This window comes from Phoxinus phoxinus (assembly GCF_949152265.1).
Source record: "Phoxinus phoxinus genome assembly, chromosome: 4".
NCBI lineage: Eukaryota > Metazoa > Chordata > Actinopteri > Cypriniformes > Leuciscidae > Phoxinus > Phoxinus phoxinus.
In genome coordinates, this window is record NC_136879.1 from 33,365,862 (window position 1) to 33,389,328 (window position 23,467).

General features: G+C 37.8%; 5 protein-coding genes across 6 annotated transcripts; 1 reads left to right on the plus strand and 4 right to left on the minus strand.

The window, feature by feature from the left end:
• Positions 1-32: 32 nt before the first annotated feature.
• Positions 33-1,539, minus strand: LOC306997527 (uncharacterized protein; the record flags this gene model as incomplete). Its single annotated transcript, XM_079610830.1, is given in 7 exon segments — positions 33-175; positions 508-520; positions 524-568; positions 1,038-1,042; positions 1,139-1,171; positions 1,174-1,231; positions 1,417-1,539. Coding segments are annotated over 7 exon segments (420 nt in total).
• A 5,759-nt stretch (positions 1,540-7,298) lies between these two features.
• On the plus strand, positions 7,299-10,778 carry proca1 (protein interacting with cyclin A1). The gene is made up of 4 exons (XM_079611514.1): positions 7,299-7,904; positions 8,031-8,163; positions 8,763-8,897; positions 9,011-10,778. Exons 1-4 carry the CDS (start codon positions 7,373-7,375, stop codon positions 10,509-10,511), a joined length of 2,301 nt encoding a protein of 766 aa, XP_079467640.1. The 5' UTR covers positions 7,299-7,372; the 3' UTR covers positions 10,512-10,778.
• A 2,125-nt stretch (positions 10,779-12,903) lies between these two features.
• Positions 12,904-15,468, minus strand: LOC306997927 (dehydrogenase/reductase SDR family member 11-like). The gene is made up of 7 exons (XM_079611533.1): positions 14,616-15,468; positions 14,075-14,284; positions 13,876-13,970; positions 13,660-13,789; positions 13,479-13,571; positions 13,337-13,402; positions 12,904-13,111 (listed from the first exon to the last, which is right to left on the minus strand). Exons 1-7 carry the CDS (start codon positions 14,745-14,747, stop codon positions 13,070-13,072), a joined length of 768 nt encoding a protein of 255 aa, XP_079467659.1. The 5' UTR covers positions 14,748-15,468; the 3' UTR covers positions 12,904-13,069.
• A 616-nt stretch (positions 15,469-16,084) lies between these two features.
• On the minus strand, positions 16,085-18,978 carry LOC306997928 (dehydrogenase/reductase SDR family member 11-like). Its single transcript, XM_079611534.1, has 7 exons — positions 18,727-18,978; positions 18,183-18,392; positions 17,993-18,087; positions 17,759-17,888; positions 17,554-17,643; positions 17,399-17,464; positions 16,085-17,214 (listed from the first exon to the last, which is right to left on the minus strand). Exons 1-7 carry the CDS (start codon positions 18,856-18,858, stop codon positions 17,173-17,175), a joined length of 765 nt encoding a protein of 254 aa, XP_079467660.1. The 5' UTR covers positions 18,859-18,978; the 3' UTR covers positions 16,085-17,172.
• A 1,103-nt stretch (positions 18,979-20,081) lies between these two features.
• Positions 20,082-22,908, minus strand: LOC306997926 (dehydrogenase/reductase SDR family member 11-like). Of its 2 annotated transcripts, none has more exons than XM_079611531.1 (8): positions 22,840-22,908; positions 22,427-22,680; positions 22,119-22,328; positions 21,706-21,800; positions 21,483-21,612; positions 21,294-21,386; positions 21,149-21,214; positions 20,082-20,989 (listed from the first exon to the last, which is right to left on the minus strand). In XM_079611531.1, exons 2-8 carry the CDS (start codon positions 22,556-22,558, stop codon positions 20,948-20,950), a joined length of 768 nt encoding a protein of 255 aa, XP_079467657.1. In that variant the 5' UTR covers positions 22,559-22,680; positions 22,840-22,908; the 3' UTR covers positions 20,082-20,947. The 2 variants fall into 2 exon arrangements, with proteins under 2 accessions (XP_079467657.1, XP_079467658.1); XM_079611532.1 differs by having other exon boundaries at positions 22,427-22,640; positions 22,840-22,892.
• Between the last annotated feature and the right edge of the window lie 559 nt (positions 22,909-23,467).

Genomic DNA, 23,467 nt, shown 5'->3' on the forward strand with positions numbered 1-23,467 from the left:
GAATATCTATATATTTTCCACCACTGAAGTATTTAACCACTGAAGTTCTTAAAAGACTCAGAGTTTTGACTGTCTATCTGAGATTGCAGCTCATTTGGGATGCAGTGGGAATATTTATAGTTTTCATTTAGCCATTTTCCTCCCTCACTGTTTTCAATGGCCACAGCAGCAATAGCTACAAAGAATAGAGAAATAATAGCACTCATTGTAGCAAGTTAATCCTAATAGCTATTTATTCGACAGCAGGAGCCATTTCACCCTCTCACAGAAACCAGCTGTTCAAATCCTTTGTGTTGTATCTTGCATACAGCAACTAATGGCACGAGAATGTCAATAAACTCTCACCAGTCGTACTCCAGCTACATTATTTATTTTGACAGTGTCCTAAAGGGAAGAATCAATATCAAAGAAGGATATAAAGGTTTTGGGTGGAGAGGGGCAGTGGATATGTTCACCATGTCTCAAAACATTTCTTTGCTTATATTGTATTAGGTGTTTAATGCTTATCTACAACAGTAGCTCATTGATTCTCCACCAGTTTGATAGCTGCTTTCGCTGTTCCTCCACTCTCAATAAGAACCCATCATAGCATTTCCCATTTTGCTGTTAGAACTAGATGTCATTGATGGAAAAAATGGTTGAATACACAGTTCTGCTGTCATTATGCAGTATAATGGAATTATATAGTCAAATAGGACAGCAGAGCTGATCGATAATTTATAAAACACTGCAAACATTATATTTAAAAAGAAAACTAATTAGGTTTTTCTGGTTCCATTATCAACCAGTCTTGAAATAAAGGTCTTTATTGGCATTGATGGTTCCATGAAGAACCTTTATAGTTGAAAAAGGTTCTTTAGATTATTAAAATGTTCTTCAAACTAAGAAAATTGTTATTTTAAGAACTGTTCATTGAAAGGTTCTTTGAGGAACTAAAAATGGTTCTTCCTTGGCATTGCTGCGAAAACACCCTTTTGGAATCTTTATTTTTAAGAGTGGCATTTTAGTGACATATACGAGTTTAGGTACACCAGTACCTGGCCTTAACACATCAACACACACTTTCATGCTAAAAATATAATCTATCGACTTCAGACTGTCTTGCCCCACACCAGCTACAAAAGAGAAAGTTTTATACCGAGGATGACGCCCATGGCATCTATTCCAGCACCAGGTCAATGGTCTCTTTCTTGAATGGTTTTAGAAGATCTTTCACACAATCTGACAGTGCCTGGATCAGCCAAGAGTAACAGAAAACAGAGATCAGAGACTAAACAATAAAGCCCATGGTTGTCAATCACATTCTAGCAATGCTTACTTTACCTTCCAGACTTCAAGATACAAAGTTTCAAAGCTAGGCTATTCAATACAGTACATTGTACACTATAAGTTGTTGCATGCAACAGGATTGTTTACCTGTGAATTGCAATAGAGTCTTGATTGATCAAGCCATGCAAACTTCGGTCCCTTTGTGTTTGGTGCCATAAGAGACAAGTACCATCCGTATTCTCTCTTTTGGGGACCTGCTAAAACATCCATTCTGTAAAGACCACTAGACTTCTTAAAACTCACCCTGGCAACGGCATGTAGCCTATTTGGTGTCAAGTTTAACTTGTCTAAAGGGGGCGTTTGCATGTTTCTTCCAGAGTAATCCATTAGCCCCAAACCAGACTCATAGGCACTTGGCAGTGTTTGTATTTACTCATTGTAAAAGATTACTTAGACATTCACCATTTTAGTAAATAATGAGGTAATGAGAAAATCTTCAATGCCCGTTTCCCCCCCAAGTTACGACGATTACTGTTAAAACAATGTCACTGTTTTTATAACACAGCATTTTTTATTGTTTTTGTCCTCTCATAATTCTAATTGGATATCCTTAAATTATCCAATGAGAATAGCAAACTTTAAATGTGACTGTTTGATAACTCACAACAATGTTGGTCATTACGTGTAAAATCAACCAAATTTCGGACACTTCCCTGGCTCAAATTTTTGACATTTGTTCATATTTTTTCCGGAAGAAAGACAAACATAAATAGGGATGAAAGCCAAAATATTAAATGTAATGGAGGCATATTGTTGTGGAAATTCTCAATACGAATACAACCTACTTATCTGACTTCTTCACCACGGATAATACAAACAACTTCCAGATGTTATAATAAAATAATATACCACAGTACCTCCCTTCCCGAATACTTACAATAAAATCTAATACTTCCCTGAAGAATAGTGACAGCGTCCAATCAAAATGCTACTATCACTACCTCAAACCACACGTGAGCACCAGGTCTTTAGAAACTATAAACTCTCACCGTCCTTCTCAGGTGTACGCTGGTCCGACACAGGATCATTAATACTACCTCAGAGTATTACAGCCTCAAGAACAAGAATCTTTAGTACTTCTATTCCTCAGCTGCGCAGCATATACCTGACACGACTCCCAAGTTGCTCTTTGCAGGAATAAAGTTTTAATCGTGGCCAGGAGCTGCCTGGTCGCAACAACCAAGAAAGACTATTAAACAGAAAGAAACATGTACTTTTAAATAGTTGAGTAAAAATCAATGTCAGTCAAGTCTTCTTCACTGTGATTTGTTCTGGCGATTGGTTTGTAATAATATAAGCTAATGACTTTTAGTTCTGTTTTAAGCATTTTGAGGGAAGTCTGCAGTTGACTGAGCATCCTTAGTCTTCATTTTTATGTACATTTCATGTTGAAAATACCCCTTTGACCAATTCTGAGGCCATCACATAAAATATTTCTATCACAATATCGACTGAGTAATCCACTATTTGGGGTCAAAATGACAATTTGGAGCCAAATTACAGGGGGGTAAAATGGATTTTAAAAAGATGTGGGCATCGTTATTTTATTTTTTACACAGAGATTGGTAGGTCTATTAATCTCCTGCTTTTATATAGAACCACCAGTAAAAAGCTTGTAACCAGAATCAAACGTTTAAAGTGACTTTTGGTCTTATGAGCAGCAACAGAGACAATCAAGCATGGACATAATAAATGGTTTTAATAAATAAAACGGATAGAATATATATGTATATATATATATATAGCTACAGAACGACAGGTAAAGAAATAAGAGAAGATCAAAGAATGGCAACATTTACAAACAGTTGAGCCAGCAACAAATCAAATCACCTTAAACAGGGGCAAATAAGCTTAAAAACGCATCTCAATATCGACAGGAATATATACTCTTTGGTGCTGAGCAAGGGGAAGACATTAAAAGAATGGTACAGTCTCACATCAAGGTAAGCATTTAATATTACCCTAACATAACTAAAGAATCGTAATAGGCTAATATAACATGGGGACATGCATACACACAGGAATATACCATATAACCTGTTGGGATAGTTGGATTATGAGTTAAGGACACAGACGTCTGTGTGTATTGGTACCGCCTTACATTCTCCTTTGCCACCCTTCCCATGGGGGTAGTGGGTTGGGGAGATCTTTTGAAGTCACCAAGGAACCTAAAGGTGTTTCTGTTTAGCATCTGCAAGGCAACTAATGTGAAAACTCGGTAAAGACTCATCGGCGCTTGGTCCGAAAGTTTAAAAGCTTTGCTGAACTTATAGAGTGGAATCTATCAACGTGATTCAGTCCATGTTACAGTTTGTGGATGTGTTTATGTGTACTTGCTGGTTGTTTTGAATTATTGTGTGCATTAAAGCATCAAGACATCAGTGTGTGTGGAGGGTGTGTGAGTGTTTGTGTTGCTGTGTATTCATTCACATCACATCCCACATCCGCTATGGCTGTTTCTCACTAAAACCAATGAAAATGTGATGGACAGTTTATGGTCAATTTAAAGACATAAATAAGAAAATATTAATATTGAATTAATTAACATTAATGTTCATAAAACATCAACATTAGAATTTGTAACTTTGAAAGGCTTGCTCAAATTTCACAACCTTGCACACAACTAATTTGTGAGGTTCCTGCTGATACCTGATGTCCATTGCGATGTGACAAAAAATGTGCAAGTTGATGAGGCTAACATGAACATAAATCTGAATATAAAAGATTACAAAGGGGCTTCCCGATTCCTCATCCCTAGTTGGTTAGCCATGCCTGTCTTTTGTGATGCCTTAAACTCAATCAGATGAAGTTAGGGGTCATATAGCCTATTCATTGTGATTGGTTGATCAGAGACCAATCAGTGACCAGGCATTACTCCTATAATAAAAACATAAAATTGTATTGGTTTAAAGCAAAAACCATGTGATGTCCATAATGACTGCAGGGTCTGACAGGGTTAAGCTGTCTCTGGGTAGCTGGTGGCAAACAAGTGGATTGTTCCCGCGCAATGTTTCTAATATGGTAAACTATTGGCCTACAATACAATTATGGACCCATACATTTAGGATGTGTTTTAATAGGAAATGGCCAATACATTCCTTAGTTGCGCTCCTGACGCATATGACCAATCGGACTGAATGCTCCCTTCATATCATCAGGAAGGATATCAATCCACATTCTCAATTGTGTTGCGAGCCCTGCACCTGAGTGCTACATGAAGAAGAAATATCCCTCCGCGATTTCAGCTGAGCTCCTAAAGTAGTGACGCTGACATCTGTCACTGCGGTGATCAAGCACGTGAGCCAAGCAAAAAATATAGGCTATAGGCCTATAACAGATTCAGAAAGAGTGAGGATCACACACAATACGTTCTTAACAAAATAAGACTCCTCAAACAATAGTTATTCTTGCAGCAAAAAAAGACGTGAAGTAAGCTATAGGCTCGTTCTTCAGCAGTGAAAAGATAAGCAGAAATAGGTGCATACTGTCTAGTGTGGAATATAGTGGCTTTAATCAATTAACTATTATTCACCGAAGTATTTCAGGTTTTACTTTTATTTTATTTTATCTGTTTCCCGCTTATTTTATTATTAATTGGCTACAGACCGTAGGCTACAGAGGAAGAAGTAGGCTATTACACTCAGCAAAAACAAAACAAAAAAAATTATACGGGGAAAGCTAAAACATCATGATATTTATTTTCCAGATTAATTTCAATATTATTATTATTTTATATAATTTCCAACATACGAGATTTAAGAATATATTAGCTTGTCTATACGCTATCTTGGTGTAAATTCAGTGTTTGAAAAAGTACGATGAACTTATTACAAGATTTAACGGTTTCGATATTGCTGGGTTGTTTAAAAACCAGTGAACCCATAAGCAAATAGCCTATAGCGGCTATAAGCATCTTGTGAAAGATACAGGAGGCGCCTGATTCCAATGAATTGGACCTCATTTTGCAGGTATAGCTTAGGCTACAGTAGCCTACATCCAATCCACAAAAGATCAACATTATGATGCTATGGACAATATTGTATGCAATTGAATATGCCTTTCAACCCGGTCACTATATTCTGCAGAGATTTATCAGTGCCCTCAGCCTATGGTGTTTTCATGTTAACCGGCAACTTTTTAGATTTATGCTGCAAGAATCGAGAGAAATATGCCACTGTATCATAAACATGAAGGAAAATGTGGTGTTTCTAAATTGCAGTTTTGATGAAATAGCAATTCGTCAGGTAGGCTATGTGAAACACGCAGTGATTAAAATCCTGGGAAAGGTCTTTAATGAGAATTAAATTAATAATACATTGTGCGGATTTTCCAACAATGTCGCATGTTGCCTCTGCTGATTTTACATCATTTGTTTCCACCCCCACCAATCCGATTTCCTTGCCAAAGCCCACTGTTGGAATCAGTGGGAGCTATTTGAAAGCCGACCATAAATATTGGGCATTTGGGCTTGCACATACCAAATTCCTTATTTTATTATTATTATTATTTTCTTGGTTCGTTGTTTGAACCGCTTTCAACAATGTTACACCAATTAGCTAAGTATAGGCTATAGCTAATATAATAGTTTTTAAAATATATATTTCTGTAACATATTTCTGCAAAAATCGAATCTCAGAGAATTTTAATTAGCCTATATCATCTTTATTTGTCCTTTTCTTTATTCCTTTTTTTAAATAAACAAAATACAGCACTGTAAAACGAAATATTTAATTGCTTGATCGCAGCAGCCAGGTATAATTGCAAATCTATTGAGTCTGCGTATGTACAAACGTGCATTCTCTTCTAAATTACTCCTTTCCCCCCCCATTTTGCTGGCGCCTGCGACCATTAAAGTCCCAGTTAAGATCCATGTAACCATAGGAAAAGACTGACTGACTGACTGATGTTCAATAACTGCGTGGAGATCTTCATTGGTCTGCATTGAAAAAGCCCACTGTTCCAAATTAGGTCACTACCCATTCCTTTTGTGAAACTAGAATGCCCAATCTCGTTGGGTCGGAAGAATCACCCCATCTCTTGTTACTATGGAAAGCGCCAAAGGAACCTCCTCCTTGCTGCGTCACCAAAGTAAATCTCGAGGTGTGGGGAGCGATGGGGTTACTTGCGGTCAAAACACAGATATCCATTACACCCTTCATTCATTGGGATTACATTGTAATGATGCTCGTGCACACAACAAAAACGGGTTAATTAAAAAAGAATTTCATTAAAATTAAAAATATGCTGATAGGATAAGACTATCCTATATTTGTAAATATGATGTGATATCATTGTTTGTACCTCTGTGCACGCGATGACTTTCAGGAAGTCAAAAATCAATCATTCTGTCAATTTGTTCCAAATTTTCCGCGCCTATAGCACACTCAATCTTAAAACGTTTTGAACGTGATAAATAATTAGATACTGTTCATACAATACGCGATGTGGGCGCTTATTTAGCGTTGCAATCTAACGTGTGTTGTGTGGTTAATAAAAGGTTGTTTGAAAACACATAGCCTATCCCAAGTCTTTTGTTTCCTATTTCTATACAGAGTTCATGCCTAAATGTCCTTTAAATACTTGTAATTCTCATGTCTTGTGTATTGTTTTATGCTTGCAATTGAAATGTTTCAGTGAAAGGCTTTCTATTGTCCTTTAACTGAATGAATAAATGAAAAAATAAACAAAACAAACACCATTTAGCTTGTTCCTTTTTTGCCTTGCAACATTTCCCTCTCGCAAATACGATACACGAATTTGCCTTTTGCAAATATAAAAGGTTTTTGCATAAAAAATGGGCAATCATTGAACATTGTTCACTTGCCACAGAGACGAAAGAAGGAGGACACAGATGCACATGTTGGTAGGCTATTCAAGTTCATTGGAGGAGGAAAGGGTTAATTAAATGACAGACCCCTCCCATTATTGACCGGTAATATATGAATCCCCGCGGGCGACAGACTGAAAGAAGCCGGTCCTCGCTGAACAGAAGAGGACAAGTTGCTGTCTGAGTCTCCGTGGTGCTGAAGTGCCGCCCGCCGCGATGTGGTCCGTGTTTTTCGTGTTCCTGTCTTATCTAGACAGGAACTTTGTTAAAGGCGAATTCTTAAGCCAAGCTTTAGATGCCGAAAAAGAGAGCAAAGAGCTCTTTTACATGCTCAACAACACTCTTTGCGCCAAAAGTTCAGTTGTCGGAGAGTATCACCTTCACCAGGTTACCGATGGAGCTGAAGAGGTTCGCTCTGTGCATGACTCCGAGGGCAGCCTGGTCGACTGCTCTGTGATCCAAAACGAAATGCAAGTTAAATCCTTCATGCATGTTTGCAGACTTGGTCTCAGAAACCAAATGAGCTCCGATTTAAAGATGAGTTTGACTGGGGTGTCCGAGGCGAAGGCGAGCTGTAACAAGTTGAAATCAAAAGGCGACAGAAACGTGATCGCGAAACCAAAACAAGCAAAAGAGCCGAACTCTGATGGAGCGAACAAAAAAAAGACGCGAACCAAGCGAGGCTTCACTTATCCCGGGACACTTTGGTGTGGTGCGGGGAACATCGCGGATCATTATGGACAGTTAGGTGAGTTGATTTTAATTCACTTACTTGTGTAGCCTAATGTGTAGAGATTTTAATTTTCGGACTGTAAGCAGGTGTTTAGCCATTTTGTAATAGTGCATGACTTTTTTTTTTTTTTTTTACCTCCAGGCGAATTCGAAGAGACCGACAAATGTTGCCGCGTCCATGATCACTGCCCATACATCATCCATGCATTCTCCTCCAACTATGGATACACCAACTTTAAATGGCACTCCCTTAGCCACTGCGACTGCGACAATGCGTAAGTTTAATGTGGTCCAGATATGCAAGTTTGATAGCTGACACAGCATGACTGCAGCATGCATGCTATACTTCTTAAAAAATTTTTTTTTTTAAATAAAATAAATCTTACTATTGCTTACTTGTCGTTTTTATGACGTCATTTTAATTGTGACACATGGAAATGTTAGTGTTTTTTAACTACTTATTGGTAAGGCTAAAATGTGATTAAAATGACAGAAAAAAAAAACTGGACACTTATGCAAAATAATAAATTTTAACCTAAATTCTTGATGATGTTACTGCCTACAGTGAAAGAAATGTTAACCTAAAATGTCCAGATAACTTAAGTTAAATTAACACAGTGTTATTCAACGCCAATATGTATATTACAATCAACATATTATACATAAGGTTACACCAGCAAAACTAAATTTAAGGATTAGATCAGGTGGAAATAAAATCAAATTAATGATTGCAGGAGATTACCACTTTTTTTGTATGTTTTCAAATTAAACTTTTGTTTAAATGTGAGATTTACAGCTTCATTATCTTAATGTGAAAATGCTCAAAAATCAAACATTTTGTAATCATCTCCATATTTATATGTGCTTCTTACAGCTTAAAGGAATGCCTAAGACTTGTAAATGACACTTCATCCCGAGTGGTCGGACAGGCCTTCTTTAATGTGATCGAAGCACCTTGCTTTGAATTCTCATTTGAAGAGCAGTGTGTTGAGCGTCATTGGTATGGGGTGTAAGTATCACATTTTTTGTAAAATTGTTTGAATTGTAAATTCTTCTTTATGCTTCGGTATACTCTCCACCAGCTGCATTAATGCATTTTTTACTCTTTTCCCCATCATAAAGGTGTAAAAAGTATGACAGAGTTCCCGTTGCAGTGATTAAAGAATCGATCCCGTATGATTTCGGGGGGATTGATGTCATTGACGTATTGTCTATCGCTCCTCCTAAGGAGAGCTCCTCAGACGAAGAAAAGCAGAACAAGACTGAAAGTACAACACAGTCGACATTCTCTGAATCAAAGACCGTCACCCCTGAGGAGCCCTCGCTTACAAATGTGGTGACAGCTGCAGAGGATTTCATTAAAGTCCTCGCCACAGTCTCCACCTCGCAAAGCTCGTCCACGGACACAGCTAAAGGAGAAACTCAGGCGTCAGAGAAGAAGAAGAAGAAAAATTCCGGGAAGAAGAAAAAAGAGAACAAGAAGAAAAGAGGGAAGGGTAAAGGCAGGAAGAAGAATAAAAAACTTGACGCCGTGTTAAAGGTCGACGAAGGAACGGCCGGCGCGCCGCCACCGACCGGTCAAACAGAAGAGGTCATAGGTAAGAACAACTTCATGGAGGAATCAGCGAAGATGAATCGGTTTAGCATTAGAGAAAACAATTTCATGAACACTGAGCTAGACTCTGTAGGAAACGGCCCGCTTTCTAATAAGATGATGAGAGATGATCCTCAGAGGACCATGAGTGATAATCAGGATGTCGTTGGCATTACCACTTCAATAAAGCCAGATAAAGAACCAGAGATTCTAGAGTACAGACAAGCAAATGATACAGAGTTAGCCTCTTCCTCTCCTACAGCTCACATAGCTGTCCGTGATAAGATCAGAGCTAAGCTCAGACAAAGAGGCGGGAAGAAAAAGCAAAGAAAAAACAATCCGTCCACAGAAGTCACCCAACCTTATTTCAAGAAAGAAATGCTCTCACCAAGTCCGACCGAAGCCGTTACCCTCGCAACGCCAAAAAGTCCCGCTGATGCTGTAAGAAAGGAGGAGACGCAAAGTACACAGTACACAGAAGAAAAGGGACCTGTAGTCACTACACAAAAAACTCCCATTGTTAGAACCAGAAGGCCAAGTTCTAGGCAGAGAGAAGGAAGAAAAAGAATGAGGAAAATCATTGCTTACTCTACAGAAGAACCCCCTCGTGTTATCAGCTCTCAGGAGCTTCTGTTGTTCACAAGTTCTGCGACTGTCGGGCCAACTGACATGCCAGAGAGACTGGGGTTGGACCGACTTGAAAACCCAATGGAAAGCTTCACATCATCATCAACAAAAAACGGACAACAAAGTTTGAAGGACACCAAGGGAAGAAGTGGAAGGCGTGTAATCAGAATCTGCTATGAAGCGGTTTTGCCTGACGTTGCAGACACAACACCCCTCCCGACCCTGATGGAAAAGGACACTGCGTTTCAGTTGAAGGATCCTGAGATACATACGGCATCAATGTTGCCCCTTCTACAGACTAACACTCCATCCATGGCTACCCGCAGACCTAGGAACACGAAAATGAAGAGAAACCGGGAGCGAGGAAACCGAGAAAAGCGTGGAAAATTTAAGAGAGAATGAAATTCAATAAGCTCCACATGGCGTGATATCTTCTAGGCTGCCTCATGAGATGCAGCAAATTTGTTTTAATAAGCAGTATGTTTTTACCTACTCTGTTTTTATAGCTCCATTGATGGTAGACTGACAGATCAGATCAATTTTATAAAGCATGTGTTTCTCGACATGATTGCTGAATAAAGTAAATAAGAGCACTGGTGGTTCTCATGTATCGTTGTTTAAGAAAACAATATGGGTTTTGTTTTTAATAAAACAGAGTGTTAAGTGTTTAGTGTGCTTCCAGGTAACCTGATTATTTACAGTACCAAAAAAACAAGTTTTTGTTCTAGCACAGACTTTGGCCTCCCTATGCCTTTGCCAGTGGACTTAAGCAGAAAGGGTCACATTCTTCTCAAAGGATAATCTGGTTTAGGTGCCTCACCCACCCTCTGACTTGAAATGAGTATTGTAACACTGGACTCAAATCTCCAATCATCTGACCCTCACATGCTCTTGTTAAAAAGTGTGGCCTTGAAATATGCCATTTCAGGATGCGAATTATGGGGTTTGGGGGATCTGACCTCTTAATTAAGACTTGAACTATTAAGGTTGGGGCTTTTGAAAGTATTTATATTTCAATAGGGTTTTTAAATGTCTAAGTAGCCACAAAAGTTGGTCAAGGTGCAAATATACATGTAGGCATATACGTGTGTGTGTGTGTGTGTGTGTGTGTGTGTGTGTGTGTGTGTGTGTGTGTGTGTGTGTGTGTGTGTGTGTGTGTGTGTGTGAGTATCGATTACACGGTTAAAGAGAGCCAAACATGGGATTTTCATTATTCAAATGAGGGACCACCCACATTTATTCATATTATGGCCTGAGCAGAACATCACACCACTTTGCATCACACCAACTTCCTCCTCCGTGACCTTGCTGTACTCAGCAGTTTCAGAACGAAGCACATGGAAACAATGTGGAGTCTCATACCAGCTCCCTGGTTCCCAGACATGGAAAAATAATCCAGCATTCAGAGGGTGTAGGCATTATGAAATAATATACATTCCAAAAACAGTACAATAGTATCACTTACAAAGCATAAAAGACAATTCATGATTGATTCCGCAGCGTTCCGTGCTGTTACGGTCATGGAAATGGGGTTAAGAGGGCGGGAACGTGTTCCCATGAGAACAAGAGGCGTTTGCTGAGTAACTGCACGTTCTGCCCACATGCTGAGACGAGACAGGTCATCGAAAGGCAGCAGAGGAACTAGAATGAATGTGATTGGGGTAAAAAGTATGAAAAGTGGCTAAATAACTAATTGTTGGCTTAAAGCAAGATAATTGTAATCTGCTTTACAATTTTAATACTTTAATGGCAAAACAATGAGCACTTCATGCTTCCCTTATATACTTTGGACTGAACATGGTTGCTAGGGAATTTTCCTTGAGATGCCAATCATGCATGAGGAAAAGTTGGACCAAGAGCAGCAACAGTTTTAAAACTGATGCAAGATCACATCAGTCATCATAAAGGCACTGGAAAGCAACATTTACTTTTTAATACCTTTCATAACTATACTATACTACACTTCTCTTTACGAGGAAACAAGCAGCCAGACTCTTTCAATAACCTCAACCATATTCGACAAGTTAAATAATTTATGAAGGTGTTGTTTTCAGCTCTTGGCACGATAAACGTTGGCAGTACTTTCAGCACTTTTTAATTTTCAACAGATGTCACGCTTGATTTCAGAGAAAAGCAGAAAAATCAAGAAAGAGTAAAGAGCCATTTGGAAGTTTCTTCACACACACTTTAGGAATCAAAATACAATTCATTTTAAAGTGAAAATCAGGTTTAGTCATGGACATAATAGTGATGTCAATTCAAAAATGCTGATCTGTCATTTACTTACTTTCAAGTTGTCCCAAATCATATGATTTTATTTATCCATAAAACAGGTAAATGTTTGAAATACCTTTGCTGTTCTTTTCCATATAATGAAAGTGAATAAGATGTATAAATGTATCATAAATGTGTCATAAAAGACTGCAGAAGTCTTCACAAGCGAATGTCTTTTTTTATCATAATTAATTCTTGCATAGTTTGTTCATATGTAAATGTTTCTTACTATGTAAAATTAAACCAATCATACTGATTCCACAAGACTGTTTTTCTTTTCAAAAGTGCATTAAGATGTTGAGTTAGGTAATGCCTCAGGTTACAAGGGTTTATGGTTTTGTGTTACTAAACTCAATACCTCAGTCAATGTTTGATTCACGCCAATAATGCAATGTGACCCTGCAATGCTGAGCTGTAAACTCAGAGCTAAAGTAAAGTTTTTGAAGAAGCATCAGCACTGGTTCTTTGTCTGTAAATGTTCATCAATATGTCACGGAAAATAAATGACACCGATTCTGCGTTTTGCAAGGCTGATAATTGTTTTAATATTTCATTAAAACAGAACCAAGAGTATTTAGTTTCTAAAAATTGAGTCTAAAAAAAAAAAAGGTGAGGCAGAGCAGTGTTTTCTACATGAATATTGCCACAAGGTGTCAGAGATTCTTGATCCTGTTTATCTGTTCATGTTACATCAGCTGCTCAACGGGCGTTATCTCAATGTCACCAATCTACACAAAGACAAAGAAAAAACAAAACAGCCATTAAATAAAGATTTTACCAAGGAAATTCCCAACTGCTGTTCAAATTGATTCTATATTAGTATAAAGAACAGAGATTTCATTCTCAATCTTGTCACATAAGGCTAATTTCATCACCAAAATATCCCATTCATCTCATAATCAGAAAATTGTGACTGCAAACATTACCAGCAAATAGTGATAAATGATTCTTACTTGAACATGAGGAGGAGCACTTAGGACATACCCCACTGCATTGGTTATGTCAGCTGCTTGCAGGCACTGTGAATATGATATGTAAATATTTAAATAGATGATGACCTAAAACGTGTAGAAAGGAATGAGAATTTGTCTATACCTTTATACTTTTGTACGTAGCAACAGCTTTTTCTGGGGTTTCACTAAAGAGCCGGTAGGCAAATTCTGTCTCCACTAAACCAGGAGATATACCCTGTTAAATAAAGAGAGATCTTAGTGCTAACGATTCTTAGAACTGTAATAATCATATTACCTAAATAAAGTGTTCATCCTGTTCTTACAGTGATGCGTATGTGGGTTTTGGCCTCGCGTAACTCTTGCCGGAGACCTTCAGTGAGAGCAGTCACAGCATATTTGCTGGCAGTGTAGAAGTGTGCATCAGCGTTGTTGATCACCCGGTGTCCACAAACACTAAAACACATTTTAAGGTCCTGAATGCTTGTACCTGGACATAAACATGAATATGCATAAAAAGGTGCAATGAAATTCTACTGTACCTGTTAATATTAATGATATGGCCATCATTAACTTTTCTTTCTTTCATTGACTGGTAAGTCTCACGTGTGCACAATGACAGGCCAATGACATTCACCTGAAAAATTTTAATATTTTGAGATGAGATGACTAACATCACACTTTTTTTTTATATTGGCAGATTAGGAACCTGCTTATTTGTGTTCCTGCTGAGTTACTTACATCCATCATAGTCCTCCAGCCACTGGTTTTGCCACTCAATAGAGGCTCTGGGAGAGCCAAACCAGCATTATTAACGCACACGTCAATGCCCTGATGTTGAACTTTGATCCAGGAGAACATGGATAACACTTCTTCCTCTACAGACACATCACATTTATAAGGAAACAGAGTGCCGCTGAATCCATTATTGACACACTCAGCTGCCAAATCCTGCGAAATAAAAAGTTCTTTGAGATTCATATTTCATAAAGGTTTTAAAGCTCAGAACCATTATTACTGCTGTTGTATCATACAGTAGTCTATATTTAGCAGGAATCATAGGCTACACTACATTGTTGATATTGAATATTCTTGGACATTTTTGTATATTTTACAATATATTTTAAATTACATTACATAAATTAAATTCAGATAAAATGTATAAAAAGACGCGAGGCGTCTTTAACATCTTCACTACCTTCAATTTCCACACGATGCCGTTTTCTCGTCATCAATCAGTATCATAGACAAACTTTTATTCTGCAGATAGCTGTATAATTACCTCAATTTGCTTCACATTTCTGGCACAGCCGACCACCTTCATGCCATGCTGAACAAGAGACTTTGCGATTGCAGCTCCGATTCCCACTGAAGCCCCAGTGACAAGAGCAACCCTGCCTTTCCAGCGATCCATCTTACAAGTTCACAAAACTCTAACAGAAGAGCTGCTGCCAGTTCGCAGTCAGATCTTCACTACAACCCCTTATGTAAGCGAATACTCCCTGAGCATCAAGCCAATAGCAACACACTTCCGATTCTACTATAATTTCGCATAAAATAGGCTAATGCAAACGACCCCACGATATTTACAACAGCAGCAATTTTGTCTAATTCGTCTAATCGTCACAACAAAAGAAAAAACGAATAGTAGCAAACCAAGATCCATAAACAAGGCTTTAATCAAAGTAATCAGACACTGTTCAAACGTGCTGATGCTGTTTTGCTGTGAATTATATTGTAGCCTAAGTGACACGTAGAAGGATTCATTACAGCAAAATAATTGTGCGGAAAACAACACCTCTGCATCCAAAACAAACTCACTTGCACTTACACTGATTTGCACTTTGCCCCGCTTCCCTTCTGGTCAATAGTAGGCTATAGCCTACTTAAAGGGATAGTTCACGCAAAAATAAAAAAATTCCACTCTCCCGTATGTTGTTCCAATCCAAACCCGCAAGACTTTCGTTCATCTTCGAAATAAGACAACACAAATATATTTTTGATGAAATCTGAGAGATTTTCTCTCCCCCCCTTAATCTTTAGGCTTTTAATCATGATAGGTCAGTATGGGATGAAAAAAAATCGATGAGCTGGGACTTGGTCGTCCAAATCCCAAAAGTGTTAAAAAAGTGTCCGGGGGGACAGAATCTGACGGAAAAAAACAGCTGTCGGATTCCGTTCCCCCATTTTTTTCCATTCCATTTTTTTGTTTTTTTTGTATTATTAAAACCAGAAGTTTTACATTAAAAACAATATAAAATATTTGTTTTTACATTCACTTTTCTATGTAGAGTACATGCAAGTAACATTTGTACAAAATAAGTTTCACATGTAAGTTATACATTTACTTCATTTATCATTCCCGTAACATTCCTTTACAATTTTACTTTCAGAAAAACATGTCATTTTCCCCAAAATACACAACTACACTAAACAAACAAACAAAAAGAAACAGTCTACATATATCTTAATTTCAATCTCCGATATCATTACAAATTAACACTTTTTAAATTTTAAATTTCTTGATATTTATCCTCTCAAAACAAGTGTTTCAACTATATGCTTTTTAACTCATGAGAATATTCAATGCCTCATTATAAATATTACTCAATAACTTTTCTATTTTTTTTGTCCTCCTATCTGTTTTTTTTTTAACACAAGCTTTAAATTCTGAATTTTCTTATATTTTAGCACATGTCCTCCTATACTCTGGTTTTTCAGTTTATTTTTTACAACATTTTCTTTTTCTTTGCTTCTGGATCTAGAAGCATCTACTACCTTCACTTGGTCGAAATCAGCATCGAACAATGAGTTCTCTCCCTGATCTTTACTGCATATTTTCTCAGTTTCATGCATTATTTCCATACCCAGTTCATGCGTCATTTTTTCATTCATTTCAGGTTTACCATTCATTTCCTTCAATGTTCCTTGTGTTATTTCCAATGATGTCTCTTATTCCTTCTTCCCTTTCTCTTCATCTTCCTTCATTTCCTCCTGATTCTCCACATTAGTCTCTTTGTTCCCTCCATTTTTTTTCTTAGTCTCTCCAGCATTTTCCAGTTCAGTTTCCTTCAACATTTGCCCCCCTACATCCTCTGACCCTGCACTTTGTATTTTATCCTGATCCTCTATCCAACACACATCTTACCATCACCTTTCTACAATCCGGGCACTTCACTGCATCGCAATCCCTCGCAAAATGTCTTTGTTCCTCACACTGGAAACATTTGAACTCCGGACAATCTTTGAACACATGTCCCGGATTCATGCACAATCGACAGGTTTTAACCTGACAATCATGCATGATCCGGAAGTATTGTGTTCCTTCCTCTGTTTCAAACTTTGTGCTGTATGGGAGGGATATTACTTCAATTTAACCCTTAGGTTACATAAGCATTTGGCAGATTATTTTATCCGGAGCGACGTAGATTGAATTTCAGGGTACACATTTGACATTCTTAAGTTTTTGCTTTCCCTGGGCATTGTAAGCACCAATGCTCTACTGTTTGAGCTACAGGAAAGCTCTTTGATCAAATGCATCAGTTTAAGGAATAATTATATGGAGTTTTTGCTGTTTATTATGATAGCAGAGTACAGGATCAAGAAAAATCACAAACTGGGACTTGAACTCAGGTCACCCAAAACCCTACAGTGCTTATCACCAGTGGACTGAACACTAGGCTATGGGGGTTAATAGATCAGTGCTTTGTGTTTTTACAAAATGCATAAAAAAAATATAGAGACTTGACAATAATTTATTCTATTATATTGGACACGCCTGTGATCTTTAAATGTCTGTGAACGTTGGTCCCTAATATTGGGCCTTGATCCTGTTTATCTTATGTCAACTGATCCACTGGTCTCATCTGAAGGTCACCAACCTACAGAGAGCAGATGAAAAACCTCTAAATTACAATTAAATTATAAATCATCAAGTTTACACCTAAAAGTATGTGGATATACTAAAATATAACAAAGTGTGATCTCATATGACTGAAAGACAGCAAACATTAACATGTTAATGCTACAGCACAATAGTTTTCTCCAGTGATGGATGACACTTACTTGAACATGAGGAGGAGCACTTAGCACATACACCACTGCGTTTGCTATGTCATCTGCTTGTAGGCACTGCAAATATGATTTCCAAATTTTATAAAAGTAAACAATGACCTATTATGCTCTGCAGACAAGAATCAGGATTTATCTTATACTTATACCTTTATACTTTTATATGTAGCAGCCTTTTCTGGGTTTTGACTAAAGAGCCGGTAGGTTAACTCCGTATCCACTAAACCAGGAGATATAGACTGTCAAATAAAGAGAAATCTTAGTGCCAGCACATATTTAAACATTGGACATGCAATACTCATTTTCGTAAATTAAGTGTTCATCTAAAACATGTCTTGTTTATCCTGTACTTACAGTGGCACGTATGTGGGTTTTGGCCTCGCGTAACTCTTGCCGGAGACCTTCAGTGAGAGCAGTCAAAGCATATTTGCTGGCAGTGTAGAAGTGTAAATCAGCATTGTGGAGGACACGATGTCCACACATACTAAAACATAGTACAATATTTAGAGTCAGGATGCTTTGGTGCATGGTACAGTAATATAAATGCAGAAAATATGTCTAAAAATGTCCTTTAAAACATTATAGTACCCATTAATATTAATGATATGGCCATCATCAATATTTCTTTCTTTCATGGAATGGTAAGCCTCTTGGGTGCACACTGACAGGGCAATGACATTCACCTGAAATTTGGTGAAAAAATGTACTAAATTCACTTTCTCTAGCTGCATGTTGTCAGAATGGAAATACCTATATATTTATTCTGTGAGTTACTTACATCCATCATAGTCCTCCAGCCACTGGTTTTGCCACTCAATAGAGGCTCTGGGAGAGCCAAACCAGCATTATTAACACACACGTCAATGCCCTGATGTTGAACTTTGATCCAGGAGAACATGGATAACACTTCGTCCTCTACAGACAGATCACATTTATACGGGAACAGAGTGCCGCCGAATCCACTACTGACACACTCAGCTGCCAAATTCTATAAATGGAAAAACACTTCGAGATTTGCATTTCATGAAGGGTCAAAGCTCAAAATCATTGGCAAAGAAACAGTAAGCAATAGCAGAGCAAGCAAACTAATTGTGCAAGAGGTTAATTATTATAGCTAGGCTACCAATTTTTTAAAACTTTATCCTTATGAACACATTGTTCCCTGTAGCATAGGCTATGTCTTGTAAGAAATATGAAATTTGTTTTTATGTCAATTGTTGCATTTCAAACATTAAGATTAGCCTATAGGCCTATTACTAAACTTAAAAAAAGTAAACAGAACCTTTTAACCTTTAATGCTAAAAATGCGTAATGTAAATTACCTCAATTTGCTTCACATTTCTGGCACAGCCGACCACCTTCATGCCATGCTGAACAAGAGACTTTGCGATTGCAGCTCCGATTCCCACTGAAGCCCCAGTGACAAGAGCAACCCTGCCTTTCCAGCGATCCATCTTACAAGTTCACAAAACTCTAACAGAAGAGCTGCTCCCAGTTTGCAGTGATCTTTACTTCATATGAATTCCCTGTTGTTAATGAATATGCACTGAGTCTAAGAATCTAACCAATAGCAATGCGCGACCTACTGTGCCACTGCCACACCTGATCACTCTTTCTGTTGCGGGTTTTTTTTTTGCGGTCGCAAATGTTGTGAATTCAAACAATAGAACTCGGTTTTTTTTTTTTTTTTTGCAATAGCTCGCTATTGCGTCTTCCGCATTTCCCATTGTAGCAGTAAAATTCAGTTCAGTAAACGTGTTTAACCGTTAGGATTGTTTCTGCAAATTCTGCATCCCATTTTGTGCCTGTGTTCAGTCACTTTCGTTTGGAAGCATCACGTTCCTGCAGTGATACAAAATTCGCCCTCAGTGCAGTATATTGCATCAATTTGCCTGAAAACTTCAGTCCTGGCTGTAAATGCCACTGAGCATGGTTATTGGTGGGTTTCACTGAAGAACAAAAAAAAAAAAAAAAACACTACACATAACCTTTGTTTGTAATGTTTGTAATACAATTTCTCATTGACTTCATAAATGTTCTCTGTTCAACAGTTGCCACGTTTCTTTTCAAAGCTATTTGATGGTTTCATCACAAACAATTTAAGAAGAAAATCATGATATAAATCCCTACTTTGTATTAGTGCATCACTTAAAATAGCAGCTCAGAACTGCAGAGATACCTCTGAAGTAGCCAATATTGATATTTACCTTTTTTAGCACACAGGGTGACTAGAAAAACATGAAATTGTCTAGCTATGACTTCTTGTTTCACAGGAGTATAAATATGAGGAAACACAAAGGCCAAATTCCCTTATTCATCAATCACAATGAGTAAAACCAAGTTCTGATGTGCAGCAAAAGATTGTTGAGCTTCACAAAATAGAAAGAAAATAGCTTTAAGAAATTGGCTGTAAGAAAATAGCTAAAGAATTGCTAATCCCCATTTGGAACATCAGGGCAATAATTATGAAGTTCCAATCAACTAAAGATGTTATGAATCTGCCAGGAAGAGGACAGGTGTCTATATTGTCTTAATGCACGTTGAGGAGGAACATTCGAGTGGCCAAAGTTTCTGCAATGATCACAGATGGAGAATAGCAGAGAGTAGTTGAGTCTTGGGGTCAGAAAGCCTAAAAAAATAAAAAAATAAACACCTATACATCACCACATGTTGCTAAGGAGGGTTTCAAGGAAAATCCTCCTTGCTCATCCAAAAACAAACTCAAGCATATTCATTCAAAAGGACCGGATTCTATTGTCAGATGAAACTAAAAAAAAAAAAAAGCTTTTAGCAGCAAACCCACCAGATGGGTTTGGAGCAAACAGGTTTAAAAAGTACACTATACCCACGGTTAAATATACTGCTGGATCTTTAATGTTGTGGATCTATTTTTTTGCTTCTTGTTCAGATGGATTCTAGCAAATGCCAACAGATAAAAAATCTAAACCTGACGGCCTCTGCTAGAAATCTTATAATGGGCTATGGTTGGATCTTCCATCATTTACTTCCTAATGTAATTTTCCCCACTTTCAATTCTTTTACTTCAGTGAAAGGTTAGATCTTTTGCTAATTTTTTAATGAAAGATCAGAAGGATAAACTATGGAGATTTATTTTTACAGCCATTTTTAATCATATTTACCAGGGGTGCCAATAATTCTGACCACAACTGTATGTTCAGTTGTGTATGTTCATCAGTATAATGTAAAGCAAAAAAATTACACCGATTCTGTATTTTGCAAGACTGATAACTCAATATTTAATCCCAAAACCACCCCGCGCACTTTACATAATTTCTCCAATACTAATTATAGTCTTTTTTATATAACATATAGATTTTAATAAGTAATTATAAAATATAAACTTCATGATTTGACGGATCAGTGTTCTGTGTTCTTGTTATTTGCATTTCAAAAGATCTGGAGTGCAGACACAGTTTATAGGAACATTCTTGTAGTTTTCCCTATTTAATATTTGAAACTATATATTGAGCTTTTAAGATGATTGAGATGTCAGCGATGCCTATTCCTGTTTATCTCTTCAAGTTAAGTCAACTGTTCCACAGGCCTCATCTGAATGTCACCAATCTAGAGATAGGAAATGAAAAAAAAAACGTACATGAAATCTTCCTAGAAAATACACTGCTGAAAAATGACCACAGCAGCTCAAGCTCATTGTATGTATATGAACAATCTCAGCAATAATTTACAGCACAATAGTTTTCTCCAGTGATGGATGACACTTACTTGAACATGAGGAGGAGCACTAAGCACATACACCACTGCGTTTGCTATGTCATCTGCTTGCAGGCACTGTGAATAACATTTACATATTTAAAAGTGTAAACAATCATTTACAACATATTGTAAAAAGAATCAGGATTTCGTCTACCTTTATACTTTTATAGGTAGCAGCAGCTTTTTCTGGGTTTTGACTAAGGAACCGGTAGGCAAATTCTGTCTCCACAAAACCAGGAGATATACACTGTTAAAGAAAGAGATATCTAAATGCTAACAAGTCTTAGAACTTTAGACATGTAATAATCATATTACCTAAATAAAGTGTTCATCCTGTTCTTACAGTGGCACGTATGTGGGTTTTGGCCTCGCGTAACTCTTGCCGGAGACCTTCAGTGAGAGCAGTCACAGCATATTTGCTGGCAGTGTAGAAGTGTATATCAGCATTGTTAACAACCCGGTGTCCACTCATGCTAAAAGAGATTTGGGGATATTGAATGGTTTTTGCCTCGGCACAGGCAGGAATTTGAAGACAGGCAAAAAATTATAATAAAACATTTCCGTACCTGTTAATATTAATAATATGGCCATCATTAATATTTCTTTCTTTCATGGACTGATAAACCTCACGGGTGCACACTGACAGGCCAATGACATTCACCTGGGGGGGGGAAATTTAGCAACATATAAAAAAAGATGGTTTTAATAGCACTGTATTCAAACAGCATTCAATTACAATTTTAAAAGTAAATACAAATTATATTTTGGTTCGTTTTTATAAACTGGCGCATACAACAAACTGAATGTGGACACATGCATAACAATGTAGGCTAACAAACAAAAAAACATGCACGTCGTAATGTCAGAGAGTAGCCTACGTAATGACGCAAGTGAAAAAAAAACAAAAAACACTGACTCTGTCAAATCGGCTCATTGAAAGAACTGAAAAGAATCACTGACTCTTAGTCAGCCTACTTACATCCATCATAGTCCTCCAGCCACTGGTTTTGCCACTCAATAGAGGCTCTGGGAGAGCCAAACCAGCATTATTAACACACACGTCAATGCCCTGATGTTGAACTTTGATCCAGGAGAACATGGATAACACTTCGTCCTCTACAGACAGATCACATTTATACGGGAACAGAGTGCCGCTGAATCCACTACTGACACATTCTGCTGCCAAATTCTGCAAGACAAAAAGAACACGCGATTCTTCAAATAGTTCGTTTACTTCTCGCAAGTGTAGTGAACCGCACTGCCTGCTCGTCGTTAACGCTAGATTACCTGTATTTGCTCTAGATTTCTGGCACATCCGACCACCTTCATGCCATGCTGCACAAGAGACTTGACAATTGCAGCTCCGATTCCCACCGAAGCCCCAGTGACAAGAGCAACCCTGCCTTTCCAGCGATCCATGTTTACTCTCAGGTCAGGAACAGTTGCGTAACGAGCCAACACCGCGGGCCCTTATGCAGGATTACCAAGGCGGGTCCCCCCACTACAGCGCGTGATGACGTAATGTCCACGAGTAGCCGAGGCTACCATAAATAGGACAGGATAGGATCAGATGACATGACTGACAAAATCAGGAGTAGCCTATGCGCACCACAAAAACAATTGCGCACCATAACACATTACTGCTATGACTACACACACATAGGCCTAGGTCCAAATACATAACAAATATGCTCACTTACATTATAGCGGCATTTTCCGGACTTTCCAAGTTGTCGATTAAATCCTTGCGATTAGAAGTATTAAAATGCGATAGGGGGGCCCGGCTGTCAATCAATATTTGCCTCTGTCACGCGGGCCCCTGATTGGGGTTGCCAGGTCCAGCAAAGCTTTCCAGCCCAAAGTTGTTTAGACCTTTAGACACAACTACTGGATTTTCATCCAGGACCTCACATCGCATTTTTTTTAATAGGTATTGTTACCTAGGCTATACAATTCCTAAAGTTCCCACTTCAATCTCTCCCTCTCATCTCGTTTTTTTTTTTTTTTGGTTGTAAGATAAATTCAATACTTGGCTCAATGAATAATCTGTTTCCAGAGAATCTGACCAAATGAAAACTCACTTTCAGCAATAAAATCTAGACAGGGTTCAGGCTGTAAAATCTTCACAAGGTTAGTTATTCATTAGGCCTATACATTGAAATAAACAATTACCAAAGAGTAAGACCATTTATTTGTTTATTTATGTGTTTTAAATTTTGTTTTTATTGTTTTACAATTAAGACTAATACAGAAAAACAAGAATACAGTAATTACAATCATAAAAATCCCCCACAAACATGTCTTAAGTATTGTCTCATGTGAACTTTG